Raw genomic sequence first — 20,596 nt, forward strand, 5'->3', positions numbered from 1 at the left:
CTATTGATAAACAATCAAAATACTATTGATTTACAACTAAATTTTTTTATGTTGATTTCGAAAAATTTGGCCAATTTGCAATAACTTTTGTTCAAGCACTTTTTTCAGAAACGCTTTCTTGGCATAGAAATAGTCGTTTAAAGTCGTGGGAAGGAAAGGGTTAATTGATTTTCTGTTCTGATTCAAATTGCCGAAATGTATAGGTATGCTGTTTCAGGATTTACAAGTCCCTCATAGCTCGGAAGGCATGTTCAGTGTTCTGTTAAAATACTCATCAAAGATAAGATTAACTTTCTTAAGACAGCTCTGAAAGCATTGATAATAGGCTTCGAATCAGAAATGGGCATACTTCAAGCAATAAATCAGCAATACAAATGCAGATAAGATAACACTTCTATGATAGGTCTATAGAATTCTGGTTGGAAGCATTCCTAATGCTGATTATAAGACCTGTGATTGCTTAGATCCAACAGAGAACTAAAAACGAAATAGAAATTTATTAAGGAGAAAAACAAAACACACCAGTTTGCAAGAGTTCAATTCTTCCAGAAATGATCACATTTGTTTCTTCTGTTTTCATAGCAATTGTTTTCTTTTCTTTTGAAATATCACTTCCTAACTGCTTGTTTCTTCCTCCTAATCTAGAGTTAAACCGTTCCCTTCCTACTGCTTAACCTTTCCTCTATCTTTTAAATTTTGTGTAATGATTTGATCACTAACTTTCAGTACAAATTTTCCCTTCAAAAGAATGTTCTATTCAATCACCCTCAAAATTGTTTGTTTCCAACTGTTTAAAACAGGAAGTTCAAGAAAGCTAAGCTGGAAAATTCCCAAGCCCAAAACAGTAAAGGTCCATCATACCCGGCGGGGGGCTTCGCTCTTTTCCAGCCAGCAGCGATGGAATCATAATGACACATAATGCGCCGCGTGCGTAGTAGGCCATCGTGGATGACTTCTAATGAAGATGGCGCTTGGCCGAACCACCGTAGAGAAACAGATGGGCATTGTGGCGGCTGTTGTGGTAGTAGTAATGGTGGTGGGCCGGCGATGAGGAAGCTGAAGACGACGTCGTCGATGATACCGGAGACGACGGACAGGAGGCGACCGCCGACGAGTGCTACCTGTGCGAACGGCGCTGCCGATCCTGCCAGGTGGCAAACTTCCGGTTCGCCGACTGCAGGAGCTGGTTTAAATGCTGCGTCAGTGACGCGCCCAATGGCAACAGTTCCCTCATGGCACGTTCCTGTGGAAAGGGGAGATAAGTGGATAGGCGAGATTAAGAGAGGATTGAAATCAACGGATGTTATGGGCACAATGTCATCGTTTTACGTTATTGATCGTTTTTATTTCAAGACTGTACTGCCCCCACTCGCATAACAGTCCCATTTGCAAAAAGTAGGAATTGAGAAAACGGCATTTGAAGTTTGAAAACTTGTTTCCATATAAAACTATGAAAAACCGCCAAAAATTGAAAAATATTTCGATCATCTCGAAACTTTCACAGATTGCTTTGCACATGAATATAAAACTGTAAAAAATATTATAACCACTACAAAATTGTTCAGTTTTGTGTAACGTAACACAAAAACCCATGATGGGACTGTTATGCCGGTACTTTTGATATGGGACGCTCATAACTTGGTATTTTTTCGCACATTGACATAAAAATTCGTAATTTTTATTGTTGTTTTTGGGAGTAGGGTGGGGCGGGGCAAGATGGGTCGCGGGGCAAGATGGGTCAGTGCCATTTACGGGCGCATTATTCATGTTTTTATGTTGTAATAATTTTATTAGATGACCAGCATGAATATACAAAAGTTTGGGGCATTGATTGAAAAATTATTCACTCTCATTGGAAATAAAAAATAAAATGGTTTTTAGCCATTTTTCTTATGCGATACATTCCATATAATCTCCATATAAACGGCCGCGGGGCAAGATGGGTCACCTTCAATTTTGAACGTATTTTTGGAGCATTCAAAAGTTATTTATTTTTTATTACAAGACTATCTCATAAATGTCTTCAATCAAGCGGAATGAACGCTCAAAATTATAACATAAAATTATGATAATTTTTTAGTGAAAACATCGATTTTCAAGTCACCTTAGGACCACTCAAATCGTTAAGTTTTTTATATTCCAAATAAATTTATAAAATGTTTACTAGTAGTTCTTGTTTACTCAGTATGGATATGAAGCATATATGAATGCGGAACAAATCTTATATTTTGACGTTTTTCGTTGAGAAAATGTGAATTACTTAAAAGGTGACCCATCTTGCCCCGCACTTTTTTCACGGCGCAAAATCGATCACTTTTAAAAACTGCTTGTTTAACATCATATTTTGTATATAATGAACTTTTTATGGGCTTTTAGCATAGCTAACTAGTGTATTAAAGAGTAGCGGACGAATACAAACCAATACGATTTGTATTTACAAAGTCTTGGTGATCCATCCTTAGGTGACCCATCTTGCCCCGCCCCACCCTACATCAAAAATGATGACCATTCATAACGTTAACTCAAAAGTGATGAAAAGTCAAATGGGACTGTTATGCGAGTGGGGGCAGTATTGACCAATCCAAATTCCTGTGTGGTAGTGGTTTGTGTTCAGATTTCCCGTGTTAATCTATCTGTAAGAACTTTGTAAACATCTTTTGTTCTCACGTATATGGATAGGCTTGCAGTAGGTTTCGTGAGACTTTTTTTGGACAACTCAATAGCTGTGCAATATCGGTAGTGGTTGGATCCAAGGATGTTTTCGATCACGTGGCAATAATTTGACTCATTTATCCACATCTCAGTTCAGAAATATAATATTAAAATGAGGTGTTCGGTAAACTTGTAGAAAAGTGTTTTTCTTACAATTCAAGACCAACAATTGGAAAGGCCTCGACAACATTTTGTAAACAAACATGTTTCTTTCTGTTCAAACATAGCCTTTTGAACTCCACCTACACACCTCACCACCACTAACAGAAAGCGCAAACAACAAGCTTTCTGATAGTGGTGGTGAGATGCGTGGGTGGATCTCAGAAGGCCTCAAGTCGACAGAAACGTGTTTGTTTACGCAATGTTGATGGGGCCTTTTCAATTGTTGGTCTGGAATTATCACCAAGGACGCCATATCCTAACTCTCATATATACGGTGTAAGAGTGCTAGTAGCACCTACTCATACTAAACGATCGAAAAATCCGATCGTTTAGTATGAGTAGGTGGTACTAACACTTTTACGCAGTAAATATAAGAGTTAGAATATGGCTTCCTTGGTGATAATTGTAGGATAAACAATAATCTACATGTTTGTCGAACATCACATTTTAATATTAGGCTTCTGAACTGAGTTATAGACAAATGAGTCAAATGATTGCCAGATGATCGAAAACATCCTTGGTTGGATCAACTCAGAATAACAATACGGATCAATGGTATTATGCAGCTTTGTACTTACCGGGCCTAGGAATAAAAGGTTAGGGGTCTAATACAAATCTAATCGCAAACGGGGTCTGTGGAGCACCTATCAGAGTACCCTCCACAGTATTTTGCTCTTACTGTGCTAACCGGAGCAACAGTGCAGTCGACCTTGTGTTTCTCCGAGGAAAACAACTGCCCTTCTTTAGTCTCACATTTGAGGCTGCATAAGGGCGAGATTATGAAGATGTCATTGGCTACTTTCAATTTCATTTTCATTTTCATTTTGCAGCAGTTGGTGGGGCAATAAGAGCGCAAGTCAATCCAATGCCGAAGATCAAGGAGGGGTAATGGCCGTAATAGTCCGTGCGGACCACATGAACACCATCGGAAGGGTAATGTTATATGTTGGGGAAAGGTATTGGACTAGACTTGAGACACAATAATGCAAATACGGTAGAAAGTATGAGATTGGTTTCTGTAGTAAGGTCCATGCTGTATGTTAGGTCCATGTCAATTTGTCAGTTAGTTGCCTTAGATTCCCAAACTTAAGTAGCGTTGCTGTTTTGCCCCATATCAAATATGTAGCCTCTACTCTATTGAAGTGTTATACCAAGTAGTTATGTTCATTATGTCAGTAATTGCTGGTCATAATGTTTTTGCGTCATTTATTACAGATTATTATTTAAGATGTCCAGACTAATTGGTCTCATTGATAACGTATTGGCTTCATAACTAATAAACATTTGCACCTAACAGAAATTGCTCCTAGATCCAGGCAATACACGGCTAAATCTTCGAATTGTTCTGTAAGTCCTACTAGTTTTTCTTGTAGAAAACACGTCATACTCCCTCACTTTTCATATAATACCAACATTTAAAAACGTAGAAATATTTTCCTTGTCATACATAAGTAATGTTGTCCAGCTTAGTCAAAGAAGTAGGTGTCATGTCGAGACGCATTGACGTCAACAAAGCATCTTAAGGCGAAACTGGAAGCATTTCCTCACTTTTTGGTTTTTGATTTTTTATTAAATAACGAAGCAATATTTTTAAAATCGGTTTTCGTGCACATGTAGAGTATGGATCAAGGTATCTCCTGATTTTTTTTGTAGTGGAAAATGTTTTTCGTTTTTGCACAAACCATTTTTGAACAAAATTTCACAAAAAAATGGTTTCTGCAAAAATGGAAAACATTTTCCACCTCAAAAAAATTCAGAAGATACCTTGATCCATACTCTACATGTGCACGAAAACCGATTTTGAAAATATTGCTTCGTTATTTAATAAAAAATCAAAAACCGAAAAAATGAGAAAATGCTTCCAGTTTCGCCTTAAGTTATTGATCACGCGTTAGCTTCGGAACTATAAGCACAATTAAGTGTTGCAACTCGGGCCGGGAGTTAGTACGGACTTGACAATATCAATGCTATTCGGCTGCAAAAGCTCCACAAATTTGCAAAAAAAAAAGAGAATTAGAGCTTTTGAAAAGAAGAAAACTACTTGAAAACTAGTTATTCATTCGTACGCGTAACTTTAGTTAAATTTTCATTTAAACTGCGAAAAATAATTTTCCATCCACTTAGTTTCCTGATAAATTATTGTTTCCCGCCGTATGTTAGTTATTTACCTTCGCACACTTAGAATTCAGGTTCCATGGAGAGTATTTTACATTTGTTTACTTACATATGTCGATGATACTTCCCCATAGACTGTGTTTGTTAGCTTCTGGTTGTCTTTCGAAGATCTTCCATATGTTAATCTGAAAAAGCTTGTGCTCATGCACCGTTCATGTTCCGCAAAGATGCGAACCATGCAAAATTTTATAGAGAAAAACAAAGAAGGAAAAATGGATTAGTAATTATTATGTGTTTAGTGTTTATGTTTATGAATAATAGCAGTAACTGTTTTAGTATTAGTGTGTATATCAAACAGGATCAAAAATCGTCACGAATATCAATCATAATTTAATGTAGTTTTAATTATATTTAATTTGCAAGAAAATAAAATATTTTGTATTTGCAGCATAGCTGGGCCTTTAAAAATTTTAACATTTGATTAGGAAGCCGAACTATCTGGGCAGTGGCAACCATCTCAGGCATTCCCCTGGCACAACCCAATCAACATCGAACCAACTAACCCAAATTCTCGTGCTCGGGTAGATAATGCAAGTATCTCATCGCGCAAAAGAAATACAGTCAACCAGTCCAACCGGCCGAGCAACAGCAGAAAAATGCCGAAAATAGAGGCCCCTCCCTAATGGTCCAACTACCCTATATCGAATAATTATTTCCTCAATGTGGTCCACGTCGTCTTGCAGTCATGTAGCTATACTCTTTCTCAAACTTTATAACTAAATATTGAAGCTAATACAGTAATAAAAATAATGTCTAGAGTTGAAATGCGGACAAATCTGTAATACAATTGATTTAGTATTTAAGTTTTTTAACATTTATTCGCTTTATTAAATTCAATTTTGACTGCGAGACGATGGAAGGCGATTCATACAAGAACGCTTATCGGATGGCACTTTATCCGATGAAGTCAATCGAAGTATGATTCCCCTTCCTTTGCTTAAATCCGCCACCCAAAGCACGCACCCAGTCGGCCATTGAGGAAGCCGTTGGCTATTGGATCGAATTATCCTGGGACATAAGTGGCTTTGATGGTCACTCCTGTCGCACCCATGTTGTTATATCAGAAAAAATAACAATAAAGTAATAAAGAAATATGGTTTAACAACACTAGTAACAAGTGAAACAAGAGGGCCCTCAGAAGACACTCTTCCCTAGACAATATTGATCCAAAGCCCAGGGATGTCATTGGCTACTTTCAATTTACCCTTATATGGTTTCGCAGTCTGCGATTTACAGAGTGTTTTCTGAGCATCCTTGCCTTTGACGTTTCTCAATCGATATCGATCTGGTTTTATTGTTGTTGTTAGTTCTTGTGCAGTCATTATAAAGAATTTTATCCTGCCTAGTTTGGGCAGTGACTACGGTAAGGATAATTCAGATCAATCTTTAACACAAAAGAACAGCAACGATTAATCTTTGTAGACTTATATAAAATGGTACAGGCCAAGTGACTTCAGTCTAAGAACCGTAATTTCGTAAAGGAAACTTCTGCCTAGGAAACCTTGTGAACCCTGTTTTTACTATTTACAGCAAAAATGAAATGGCAAACTCGCATATCATGCCTCGAGCATGCGTGCTTGTCAATAACGCAGTCGTTGCTACACTCACCTCAGAACTAACCACCAGAGATGTATATACAGTATCGGATAATAAAAATGCATCAAAGCCGTTTTCCCATTCAAAATAGTCAACTTTAGATTGCCATATCTCAGGTATTGCTCAACCGATTGTTTTCATTTTTCTGTGATAAACTACAAAACACTTCAATTTTCGAAAACTATTGAAAAAGTTCCATAATAACTATTGATACAAAAGTTACAGATAGGTTGAATTTTGAAAATAAATATGCACCGAGACATAAAATTTTATAGAAAAAAATTGTTACGTCATATCATTATGGTGTCTTCGATAAATATATTTATTGTGTGACAACGATTAACTTTACTGAAAAGACCAACACGATTTGATTTCTGCATTTTTTGCTATAAGACTTTTTGTCTTGGTGCATTTTTATTGTCAAAATATAACCGTCTGTAACTATTGCGTCAATTGGGTTTTTAAATTAAGAAAAATGTATCGACTTTTTGATTGTATACGAAAGAGCACCTTTTTCTGAGCCACTATGATTTTTTTCAGATTTTTAGAACTTTGTTTTGGTACCAAAAATTAATTTCAAAGATATTTTTTGAAATCACCTTTTGACAGCTGGGTAACTGTTTGACAGTTCCACCCAGTACAAAATGCGACGAGGGGTGATTCAACAAATCGCTCCCATACAAACTTCAAATTGACTTTTAAATAGGTTCCCGGGCACCAAAATTCATGAAAATTTGGATTTCGGCTCAGTTTCGCATGCAGATTAAAAATATGGAGTTATCTCAACACCGCTAAAGAAGCCAATTGTTATTTAAAAATAGAAATGTTTTGTAGTTCGTCACAGAAAAATGAAAACAATCGGTTGAGAAATAACTGAGTTATGGCAATCTAAAGTTGGCTATTTTGTATGAGAAAACGGCTTTGGTGCATTTTTATTGTCCGATACTGTATTTATCACCGTGCGCCAAGCCTGCCGCCATACCTTAGTATGGACGAGGTGATAATAGTCAGAAGTTTGCTAGCAACCTAGTCCAACACGAGCATTGGCGGGAGAAATTACTCCGAACAAAGCGTGGACAGGTAAGAAGCCATAACTGGGCCATTTGAAGATATACGGCGCAGCAACGATAGTTCATCAACCGAAGCTTGATTCGAAATCCATCAAGTGTGTTTTCATGGGCTACGCTGAGGATACCAAAGGGTTCCAGTCGTGACGTCATCGTTGTGAATGAGGAACGAAGCAAGTTCGGAGCACAGAAGGATCCGGTCGAGTTCATTGAGCTCGGATTTCCGAGATGAATCGAGAAGCTACACGTTCAAACGTTTGCCAACAGATAACCCGTTAAGAACGTGGAAGAGAATTCCATTCTTCCGAACGGCCGAATCGTGACCACTGGGTAGAAGCTATGCAGCAGGAGATCCAAGCTCTGGAAAGCAACAACACCTGGGTGTTAGAAGAGCTGCCGAATTGAGCCGGATTGAGCGGTACAAGATCCGTATAGTCGTCAAGGGATGTTCGCAGAGACTGGGGACCAATTTCGAGGAAGTTTACGTCCCTGTAGGGAGATACTCCACAATTCGGTAGTTGATGGCGATGCAAAATACGATTTGGACATCGAGCAGATGGACGCTGTATCCACATTCTTGCTGGGTACTTTCAGTGACAAAGAGCTGTACATAGGGGGTTCCGTGTAAATTCTTTAGAAGGAAGCACTCTCTACAGCTGAGTATAAAATCAACAGATTTTATCGAGTGGGTGGTAGTCAACTCCACTTCTTCGATTGATTCACCGTAGACTTCCAGCGTAATATCGTCAGAGAAGCCGACGACCTTCACAACCACCGGCAACTCTAACCTCAACACCTCGTCGTACATGACATTCCATAACATCGGACCCAGGATAGACTGCTAAGGTTATGTGAAGGCACTTCCGTTCCGACCTTCCTCTGTGTCGTAAACTAGTACTCTATTCTGGAAATAACTTCTGAGTATTTTGTACAAGTACCCGGGTATCCACAGACGCAGGGGCGCATCGGCAATAGCCACCCAACTGGCGCTATTGAATGCGTTCCTCACACCTAGTCATCATTACTTACTCATTTACGCTGAGACGCTATTTCGGCGGTCTTTGTAATCGACAATATAGTGTCTACGGTCGACCTCCCCTTTTGGACTGGTTGCTCGAAAGACCATTTACACTCTTACGGGTCTCTGGATGGTTTCCCTTCCTTTAGCAGCAGTACTCTGCCGATTCCGAACCTCTGGGAATGGGAAAACTCCCTCAACCAGGCATTTCTGCGTAGCAGACCTGAACATCCCGGGAGCCTCTGCAATAGCAACTTTTAGGGCCACGTTCGGAACTTATCTTTTCTATCCCCGCAAGTTTCTTATTCATTGGTGACTCTCTCCTCATCGCCAGCCCCAATTCCCAGCTGCAAGGATGGGAACACTTACTTGCAAAGAGTTACACTCACTTGCTATTTTCTCAGCTCCGAAGTGAAGCGATCAAAAAACGGTGTATGGAGGACTTTTACCTTGTAGTTTTATCTGAAACTTTGCCGAATAAAGTAAGGGTCGCACACGCATATACCAAAGTCGAGAGGAAACAATGAATGCAACTTGCTTTCAAAGCTCTGTCACAACTTTGGTTTGCGTTTGCGACCCTTGCTTTGTTCGACAAAGTTTCAGATAAAACAACAAGGTAAAAGTCCTCCATACACCGTTTTCTGATCTCATGCTTCTGAGATGACAAAATAGCAGGTGAGTGTAACTAGATGCAAGTGAGTGTTCCCATCCCTTCCCAGCTGTCCTGAGAAAGTAGGCTACGTACTAGAATCTTCTTCTTCTGTATTGTAGTTGTAGCCTACTGTTGTTGTAGTCAACACTGTAGCGAACCGCCAAGTGATCGTTGTGAGTGTAGCTATCGTCTACTCTCCAGTTCGAACTACTTGTTAGGCCACGACTACAAAAAGTAACGTCGATAATCGACTCCGCTCCTCGACTCCTAGGCTTCTAGCAGGTATCAGATGATTTGGGGTCAGATGGTTTGTAAAACGTTTTCTCCATTCCACGGCACAGGCATTGAAGTCACCCGCTATTACCACCGGCCTTCGCTCTGTCAACACGGCCATCATACGGTCCGTGATCTGGCTGACCTGCTCCATAGACCACCCCGGAGGCACATAACAGCTACAGAAGAAGACTCTGTTTACTTTGGCGACCACGAAGCTCTTATAGGTAGTAGACACCAACTCTTGGATGGGGTATTTATCCGTCGTCTATATCGCCGCCATTTTTCCGGACCCACCCAATTACCGTTAGTACCGTGAGTACTCGATATGGCGGATCGATGGCGATATCCGAATCCACCTCAGAAACTGTCTGACAAATCAGTTTCTGGGTTGCGACACAGTGGTTTAGGTTCAACTGCGTTACCTGCACTGTCAGCTGTGGCTCTTCTGAAGGTCGGGCACCTTGGACCTCCCGTTGGGTGCTTGCTGTTCGCGGATTTCCCGACACAAATCAAACTTGGGTGGATTTGTGCAGCCTTGTAACTTGTGGCCTCCACATCCACATCGCCAACACCGCTTGCTCCTGTCAGAGCCTTTGCAGTCCCATGACTTGTGTCCTGGTTCCTGCCACCTGAAGCAACTCTCCGGTGGCCCGTGCAAGGTCAGTTGGCATACTGAATAGCTCACCTTGAGTTTCCCTAATTTAACGAGCTTGTTAGCGTCCACCACAGGTAGCTGTACCAAGACTACCTGTGTCCCTGCCGGACCCTTCCGTAGTTGAACAGCTTCGGTGGCCACCTGCACCTCGCACTGTTCCCGAATGCCGGCCCGTGACCAACTCCTCCGTGTCAGTGATCTTGTCTAGATTTTTAACCTACAGAACCACCGCTGCTGTTAGAGCCTTCACTTTAACACCCTTGCCAAGAAACGCTTCAATCAGACTTTTGTAGGCGGCGCCCTTACGCTCCTTGTCGCTCTTGAACTTGAGGACCCGTACGAGTACGTCTATTATTGCGCACGTCGGCTCCCAGATCCACGAGCTTGGTGTCTCTTCGCCACGCCTTTAAGACGTCCGAGTACTTAGACTGTTCTGTCTTGATGACGAGCGTGTCACCTTTCTCGCGTTTGGCACCTACCCTCCTACGTTTCCTGGGTTTGGTGTCCCTACGCATCTGCCCATCTTGCGTTTTTTTTCTTCTTCCTCTTCCGCTTAACTGTCGTCCAAGGGGGGTCCTTCCCCTGGTCCGCCCTACTTTGTGGTTGCTGAGGGCCTAACAACGGTCGCAACCCCCTGTTCCCTTCCCAGCTTTCCGGGATGCCTGGCTGGGGTCCGACTTATCGGCATTACTGCCGGTCTTTGGGGTTAATAACTGCTTAGTCTTGTGGGCACCGCCAGGCAGCTCCTCACCTGACGGCTGCCTCACCCGCTCCTGCGAGGGCTTATTAAAAACAGTCGTAACCGCCACCACCTGCAAAAGCGAAGGCTTTCTTCTGGGTACACGTCGTAGCCTTTGCTTGGCTTCGTTCATTTACTTTTCGCAGTCGCAACAGGGCCTGCTTGAGGTCCTCGCCTATCGAGACTTCGAGGATGCAAAGTCAATGATTTTGCCAAGCTGCTGCACACTGCCACCCCCATCGCAGAGATCCCATCTCGAATTTGATGGATGTTGTCCCTCATCAACCACACTCCGTCCACTATCTCCCCCGACAGGCTGGCCGAGGAAGGAATCGAACTTCCGACGCTGGCACTGCGTGCACAGCTCCCTTCTCCTACTTTATCTCCTCTGCTTAAGGGAGACCTAGCCAACCCGCCACTAACTACTACTAACACTAGAATTCATATTTTGATCCCACGAATTGCACGGGAAAGAAGGTCCACCACGCCAGAGCCCTGCATCATCAACGCGGTAAGGGAAGTACCAAGGAACACCACAGGCTCCATTGTCGATCGAGCATCTTTATAACCCCCTCGATTATTCATTCCTCGGCATGGTTAGCATGACGCCTTGAATTGGAGTTAGTAGCACAGTCCTATTCTTAGCCGGCGACTACGCGACTAACTCGCAGTTAAAATAATGTAATATAATGTGGGATACGCACCTCAAACGGCTTCAGTTTGGCCATCGAAAATCGCTGCAACGTCTCGTGCATCCGGACGGCTTGCGCTTCCAGCTGCGGCGTCGTCGGCGGGAAGCACTTCCAGAAGTGCTTCAGCAGCTCCAGCAGCGACAGGTAGAGATTGCGGATCTCCTTCTCGATGTCCGGCGGCACTAGTTCTGCGCGTGATGAAATTAAAAGAAAACGTGTTAGTTAGTGCTTCATCTTTATTGTCAGGGAAGAGGGAAAGTTAGTTATAGGGAGAAAATGTCTTCAGAGTGATTTGTCTTTTTCGGGTTAGTACGGAACGTGACCAGAGAGAGGGCTCAGTCCGCGTGGAAGTTGAAATTTGCTGTGCCTTGCCCTTGACCAACCGTGATCTGGTTGTTTTAATAACCACGATTGAACACTTGATAGCAAGGGTTTCTTATTTGACAAAAGGAAAACAAAACCGAACAAGGATACTTACGAGCTAAGCTCTGTTCCTGGAAGCCCCTCATCAGTGCCCCACCGGGGCTCAGTTCCCCGAGGGCATTCACAGCCGCTTTGGCACTGACCAGCACCTTGTGTGGCGTCCGCTGGTTCCACGATCCGGTCGATTGCAGGATGTACGCGTTGACCGACTCCAGATCGTGCAGACCCTGGTGGTCCATTTGAGTATCGTGATAGCCAGCGTTGCTGGTGCTCGCTCCCGCCGACGGAACCGGTCCGTGCAGGTAGCGTTCGATCTTGGTAAGGCTCAGCTGTTTGGGTTGCTTGTTCGCGTCGGTATCGTCCTCCAGGTCGTCGTAGTGGATTTTCTCCAGGATGCGGGCACGTTTGATCGTCGGTTCCACGAAGGGTTCCTCCGGACCCTGGTGGTAGATTCCGTTGGTGTCCCCGTTGGCAATGTGGTTGTTCTCATGGGCTCGTTTCTCCTTCTTGCTGAATCCGTTGATCAGATTGTTGTTGTTGTTCAAGGCTCCTTTGGATTTCTCCTTGAGGCCATTGAGCTCCCCATTGACCGGAGGATTCACTCCTGGAGTGGCGTTGAGTATCGCTCCGATCCCCCGGTTGAGCGTCTTAACATCCGTGCAGGTTTTCAGTACCATGAACGAGTGCTGATTGAACCGTTTGATCATGCTCTGGTGGACAATGTTGCCACTATTCACAGTCTGCTTGTTGCTGGAGGCGGCACTGCTGCAGAAACCCTCCTCCAGGGTGTTGTCCTCAAAGGACCGAATGTCCAACAGTGGATCGCCGAGATTCTCCTGGACCGCCTGCTTCAGCTGCTGATCGTCGATCTTGCCGCACTCGGTGAAAATATCTTTGGTCCCGGCGGCGATCCGATCCCGGTGGAAGTAGTGCGATTGAAAGAACTTGGTCCAAAACTCCGACTCGGTCAACTTGGCCGGCACGTACTCGGAGTGTTTCCGCTTGACGGCCGGGTACGTTTTGAAGATGCACTCGATGATGTCTGACGTCAGATTGTACCTCAGCCCATTGCAGCCATCCGTCTGGGGTTTGATGTCCGCCAGGAACGCTCCCGAGACTCCGATGTCCTGCTTGCCGTTCTGGTCCTTGGCCATGTACCCTTTCGCATGGGATGCCCAGAACTCCTCGCTGGGCAGCACTTGGGTGATGACGAGATCCTTGTACAGCTGCAGCAGCTGCGGATTCTCCGTCAGAAGGCGGTTCTTCTCCTCCAGCTCCTTGTCGATCTTGCGCTTGAAATTGGGCAACAACTGCTGCAGCAGCTCTTTGACCTTATCCCGATCGGCCATCTGCGCGGAAGGGCCGTTCCGGTTCACGAAGTGGAACGTCGAGCTGTTGCCGTCGTGCAGGACCACCTGCAGCTGAATCTTCGGCTTACCCTCCGGGGAGATCTTTTGCACTGTGGAAGAAAAAATGTGTTTTAGTACAGGAACATGAAGGACAAATCCCCGCAACTTACTCTTGATGTCCTGAAACCGGTGGGACACGGCGACCGTGTCCCGGTGTTCGGCTATCCAGGCGATGCGTTCGTTCATGACGTACAGCGTTCCGTCGCCCTTCTTGTAGCGAACCTCGCCCATCTGCAGAAGGACGTCCTCCCGGGTGGTGGTCATTCTATGGAATAGGGTGCTTCACGGGCACTAGGTGGCGAGGCGATGCTACGTAAAATGCTGCTACTGTTGACTGCTGGCGCGGGATTGTGGCGCGGAGCGGAATGCCAACAACGGTGACGGCGGCGGCGGCGCTCCGAGGTAGCTCCCAGTAGAAGCCCCCGCAATGAGATGCGTTTGATGGGGATTTCCTCCTTTGCTTTTCTGCGATGCTTCGATGGCGGAATATCTACGGATGGGAAAAGGATGTGATTTAGTACCGGAAGCTCGAAAAATAGAGGGAAAATTCAGGAAAACTTGGAAAATTACGCACAACTCACGCAGGAAAATTGTCGATGCGCAAGCGGAGAAGGAAGAACTGAACGGAAAATCGCGCGACCAACAACAAAGAACTGTCAACTGCGTCGCGGACAACACGCACACAACGATATGGACCAGTAGGTCTGTGCCAATAAGGGAGAAAAAAAAAACACGCACACAAACGTACATCGGAATAGTGGGAGAGGTCAGCTAATCAGTTTGGCCAAAATCATTTTCTTGAACTTTCCATGGAGAAGAGATCAAAATATTTAGTATTTCTGGCGTTCGATTTGAATAGGTTGTATGCTCGGTTGTATGTTTACTGTGAATCCTATGCAGATTCGACCTAATCAAATCGAACGCCAGATTTATTCAATATCAGCACATTATTTCAACATTAGAGACAAACGATATGCAATCTTAGACTCTTTCAGGAATTACTGCTGGAGATTTTTCTCCAAGATGTTCCTTCGGGGGATTTCATCTTGAATATTTATTCCTTGAGATTGTCTATAGGTGTCCCAAAAACAACAAAATACGAGGAATCCGTGAAAGAATACCAGGGAGAATCTCAGAAGGTTTGCAAGGAAACGGTTCTCAAGATGGATCCGGGAGGCCAGCATGTGTCGAATTTTCTAAGGTAGCGCTCGGAACTTCAAAATCGCAGAAGAAACTCAAAGTAATCTTGGTGTAACACATATGAGTAATGATAGAGCTGATGCAGCTGCTAAGTTAGGTGTAAATAGAACACAACAAGAAAACTATGCTCTTACTTTAGGAGACTGCCTGTTAAATTTTAAACATGAACTTTTAACTGAATGGACCAGAGAATATGAAATGTTATCTACAGAAAAAGGTATTAAACACTTTGAAATAATGGATAAAATAGAACTTAAACCATGGTTTTACAATATACAACTATCAACAACAGAAACCATAATAATCAATAGAATTCGAACTTTTCATACGGCTACCAAAGAAAGACTTGCACAATGGAAACTCATTAGATCAGACATTTGTACCACTTGCAATATCCAGGAAAATCTACACCATATCCTTTTTGATTGTGTTAGACTTTCAACAATTAGAAGTAAGTACCCTGTTCTCATTCAGAAACTTGAATAAAAAAATATATTAAAAAATAAAAAACTAAACCAGTATTTACAGTTGGCTGAATTCATCAATGAAGCAAAAGTTAGTGTTTGATTCTTGTAAATATTCCTTTTTATTATCATATTTAATTATCATTATTTAATCACTTTATCTGAATAATCACTGGAGTAGTTGGTATAGATTACACTTTCATGAAAACACTCAAATAGTTTTGTTCGCGTAACCGTCATTTTGAATAACTGATACAAACTTGACACTTGGCAAATATGGACCAAACAGGTCTGAGCCATTTAAAAGGGAGAAAAAAAAAACACATATGAGCACAGTGGATCCCCCTGGAATTTGATCTGAAGAAATCATTTGCCAGATGGCTCAAGCGGTTAACGGGTTATATCGATCAAAGTGAGTAGGTATCGTGCTGGTCCATTCTGATCTCTGCGGACCGATGGAGGCAACACCGTTGGTTGAAAACCAATAAAAGTCTTTATCTCGACGTCCTTCGACGATGCAAGCAGGAAGGCTTTCGTCTATTTTTACCCTTCTTACACCCATAAGAAAGGTATAAATATCGCTCGAAAAACCGACTTTCGATCCGAGGCCCGGAGGGCCGAGTCTCATATACCAATGAACTCAGCTCGACAAACTGAGCAAATGTCTGTATGTGTGTGTGTGTGTGTGTGTATGTGTGTATGTGTGTATGTGTGTGTGTGTGTATGTGCGTTACAAAAAAAAGTCACGCACGTTTCTCAGCCGTCTGTCAACCGATTTGAGTTCTCTTGGAAGCAAATGAAAGCTACTACATCCTAGTAGAACGCTATTGAATTTTTTTTCGATTGGACGTTTGGTTACCGAGATATCTCTCGAAGAGTACTTATAAGTCATACATCTAAACTTTTTAAGATTTTTGACCAAGTGTATCATAATAAATATTTCGGCCGTTTGTCAATCGATTTGGGTTCTCTTGACACCAAATGAAAGCTACAGCATCCTAGTAGATCGCCCAGAAATTTTATTTCGATTGAACATTTGGTTACCGAGATATCTTTCGAAGAGTACTTTGAAGTAATATAGGTTAGCTTTTTGAGAGATTTTTGACATTTAGCATATTGATGAATATCTCCGCCGTCTGTCAACCGATTTGAGTTCTCTTGGCAGCAAATGAAAGCTACAACATCGTAGTAGAACGCTCTGAAATTTTATTTCGATTGGACATTTGGTTACCGAGATATCTTTCGAAGAGTACTTAGGAGTTATACAACTAAACTTTTTGAGATTTTTAACAAAGTGTATCATACTAAATATCTTAGCAGTGTGTCAATCGATTTGGGTTCTCTTGGCACCAAATGAAAGCTACAACATCCTAGTAGATTGCTCAGAAATTTTATTAGGATAGGACATTTGGTTACAGAGATATCTTTCGAAGTGTACTTAGCATTTATTCAACTAAACTTTTTGAGATTTTTGACCAAGTGTATCATAATAAATATCTCAACCGTCTGTCAACCGATTTCGGTTCTCCTGACACCAAATGAAAGCTATAACATCCTAGTAGAACCCTATACAATTTTATTAGGAGTGGACATTTGGTTTTCGAGATATCTTTCAAAGAGTACTTGGGAGTAATACAGGTTAACCTTTTGAGAGATTTTTGACCAAGTGTATCATAATAAATATCTCAGCCGTCTAACAACCGATTTGGGTTCTCTTAGCACCAACTGAAAGCTAGAGTATGCTTGTGAAAGGCTCTAAAATTTTTTTTGGATTGGACATTTGGTTACTGAGATATCTTTCGAAGAGTTTTTCAATAAATTCCTTTTTTATTATTATATTCGTTTGTTATCTTGCATGAGCTTTTGACCAGTCTATGGGAAATTATTGTTCAATCAATAATGCTGACCTCATATAAAGTGTATACTAGCAGGTTATTGTTTTCAATAGAATTATAAATAACAAATTACAAATAAACAAGAATTCTTTAAAAACTAACAACATGTTAAATGAAAGCTTTGAATTTATATATTGTGGGAAAAATGCAAGAACTGGACAGCGAAAAAAAAACTAGCTAATCCCAAAACTGATTAGCATAGTAGATAATTCATTTTTGTCCTTTTCACACCATAACCATGAATACCAAGTACTTCGGAGTTAATTTATTCGACTTATTAAGAGATATTAGACACAGTGTATCTAGCTGATTTGCTTATCCATTTGTTAATCGATTCAAGATTTTTTGGCAGTTTACAAAAGATACAATATTCCAGAATATGTAAACTATTTTAAAAAAATTTCATTCAAGATTCTAGAAGGTGTCTGGCATTTCTGGTAGTTAAGTCCATGGTCCATGATGCTATTTTGGAAACCAATTCACTAGATGCCAAATCGACAATATTTTCTAGAACTTTAGGTCCATCACACACAATAAATATGTTAAATACAAATAATACAACAATAGTTTTAATAAGTGTAAGAAGGGTTCTGTTCACCATAGGTGGATTAAATCGGGTTTTTAAAATCAAAGACCGATGTGTTGGAAGCTTTTGAATTATTCAAGTCGCGAGTAGTAAGTCGAGAAGCGCACGCGAGAACACAACAAAAACATTATAAAGGACTATGGACAACAGGAAGAAGTATGTAACCACCAGGAAGCGATTTTGTGCGACAATAGCAATTGTTGGAAAGGCACTTGGTAGAGGAGCGTTGATGTAGAACCTGGGATCTTATCGATCTGCCAGAAGTAAGAACAGCTTCGCTGTAAGTAAGTATATTCAAGTCAAGGTGTTGAAATATCAGGCAAGGAATCGTTCAAGAAATGAGGATGCGTCACCTGTTCTTGACCGCAGTACGGAGCTGAGAAGAAACGTCAAATCAAATGAAGTTTTCTGTGCAAAATTTCTGGACAATTCACCATGAATATTGCACAATCTAATAACAATATCCGCAATCCGCACCAACCAATTTCTACCACGTCGGTTCCAGCAAACATTTTTTTTCAATCTCCATAAATCCTATCAAATCCCATTCCAGCCATACGAAAATGAAACCAAATTCGCCAAAGTCGATAAAATTGCACTCCGTCACTTCCACTCTCCTTCGCCATGGCCTATTTCGATCCGCAATTTAAATCGCCACTGCTGCTACTGCACCATCGGCAGAGTGCGACCTCATTTGCCTCTCGCAGACAAATTACCGCAGCACTGACTTCTGTCTGGCACTGTCTGGTCTACGCCAAATTAATAGTAGGTAGCTTGGTCTTGTGTAGATTCTTCATTCCAGCAGGCAGAAGCATCTACACGCGAAGAATATGAGCCTGTTAAATGGCCACGATGTGTAGCTGTTTATTCGATAATCAAATTTTCACTTTTTCGTCGAACAAAAAAAAACACAAAGAATTTCATCCATTTGGGACGGGTTCATGTTCCGCGAACGCTACAGTCAATCGTTTCGTTCCCAGCAATTCACAGTCTATGAGAATAACCCAATGACGACCACGGCCAGACATTGGATGGTTAACGATGAACAGTTCATATACGAAATGCAAGGGTATGCGAGTACCTCTACATTTATATGCGTCGTAATAACGCTCACAGCATGATTTTATAGGAAGCAAATAAAATAAATGTTTCAAATAATTAAATTATGTATTGATTTTAAAAACAGAATTCTTTTTCAATGTGTTAAAACAATATTTCTGAACTTAATTTAAAAAAAAATCAAGAATAATAACTATATAATAACTTTGTTTATTTTCAGTCCTGAAAAATCATTTTAATGTATTTTTTATAAGCACATTACTCATTATAATAATGTTTGTGTTCAAAAATATTCCCACAAATGCTCAAACTCAAAAAAGTCACAGAGAAAGAGCCGATTAAATACTGCGGAGAAACGAGAGAACGAACACCACAAACAACCACCATATTCCATCGTTGTCACTGTCGGTCTCGGCGTTTCTACGAACCCTCTCTGGCGGCAGTGGCTGGCCAACACGCGCCCCGCATAGCACACTCGAAGGCCTGACGCCATACCACCATATTCCACTGAACGAATATACACGCGCGGTCTCTTCTCTTTTCTTCCGTACACTCGTCTTCCTTGTTTCCCTTCTTCTTCTTCATCTCTTCGCCTCCATGGAATCCGACCCGACAGTTCATGTCTGTACAGGCTTTCATAAAATCACTCCACACCGCACAGTGCCACCGGTAGTGGGCCCCACTGATGGGGCCCGGTGGCGGAGTATCATCTCATTTTGCTAGAATATGATCGTTTTTCGCAAACTTCCGCCGTCGTTTCCATGGCATTTTTACATAATTTCGACGTAGTTCTTTGTTAACATACCCGATTACTCACTATTAGTCGAAGTTCGATAAAGAAATCTCGAATTTATCCAAATAAATTGCTTGTATTTATCCAAATGGCATATACAAAGTATTTAAAACTTCTAACATAATAGTTCTATAACATTAGTTATTCAAAATTCCATGGAAACCTTCGGCACCGGAAGATCGGTTTTTACTAGCGCTCCGCACGGCCCCGTCATATATTAACAGCGCAACCACAGTACACAAGGTAAAATGGGAACAGGAAAATCATGATTAATTTCGCTTTCCGAAAGTGGAAAACTATTTCGCCACATTTCACCGAAATTCGCATAATTTTTCACTAAACTTCACATTTCTCCGCTAGCGCGACACTTAAGCGCCAATCCAAGCCCGGAATCGGTCCGAAAACGGCAATATTTTACCTGTTTTTGGTCTATTTTCTACGGAGAGCTTCTTCCATGGTGTTTTATGGCCGCCATGTGCAATTTGATTCAGAGAGAACATTTTTATTTTATTGTTGCAACACATAATCACATCGCACATCGTCGTTACTTGTATTCAAGAAATATTCCAAATGGTAAATTTAGAACTGAAGGATCCCCTCCCTGGTAACTTTCCTGTTGTGCCCTATTGGCGTTTCGGTGTCGAACCGGCACAATCCATTTTAATCATAGAGGGCAGAGCCAAAATCAGCTGTTTTTGGGAAAACCTTGCAGTATTTTGATTTTTGTAGGGTGTAAATAATCTAGAACCATGAAGGGATCCAGAATGCAACCTTTCTCATTCATGAAAATCATTCGTATATCGAAATATAGCAAAAATCTTCGAAAAACCTCCGATGTGGCCAATGCTGTTTAAATTGAAATCAATCACTTGTATGTGCGAAAAAGTCGCTAGTACATATTCATAATGATTTACCCTATCAAAACATCAATTTTACAACCCTCACGCAGAGTAAAAATATCGTATTATTAAAAAAATAAAAATTAATTCTCATTAATTCAAGATTATCCACAACACTCCACCA

At 41.6% G+C, this 20,596-nt stretch overlaps 1 protein-coding gene across 1 annotated transcript; it reads right to left on the minus strand.

Moving 5' to 3' along the window:
• Positions 1–478: 478 nt before the first annotated feature.
• Positions 479–20,151, minus strand: LOC115267731 (general transcription factor IIH subunit 1). The gene is made up of 5 exons (XM_029874925.2): positions 19,992–20,151; positions 13,687–14,066; positions 12,223–13,626; positions 11,757–11,932; positions 479–1,243 (listed from the first exon to the last, which is right to left on the minus strand). Exons 2-5 carry the CDS (start codon positions 13,838–13,840, stop codon positions 1,118–1,120), a joined length of 1,860 nt encoding a protein of 619 aa, XP_029730785.1. The 5' UTR covers positions 13,841–14,066; positions 19,992–20,151; the 3' UTR covers positions 479–1,117.
• Between the last annotated feature and the right edge of the window lie 445 nt (positions 20,152–20,596).

The sequence above is a fragment of the Aedes albopictus genome, chromosome 3, assembly GCF_035046485.1.
Source record: "Aedes albopictus strain Foshan chromosome 3, AalbF5, whole genome shotgun sequence".
Taxonomy (NCBI): domain Eukaryota; kingdom Metazoa; phylum Arthropoda; class Insecta; order Diptera; family Culicidae; genus Aedes; species Aedes albopictus.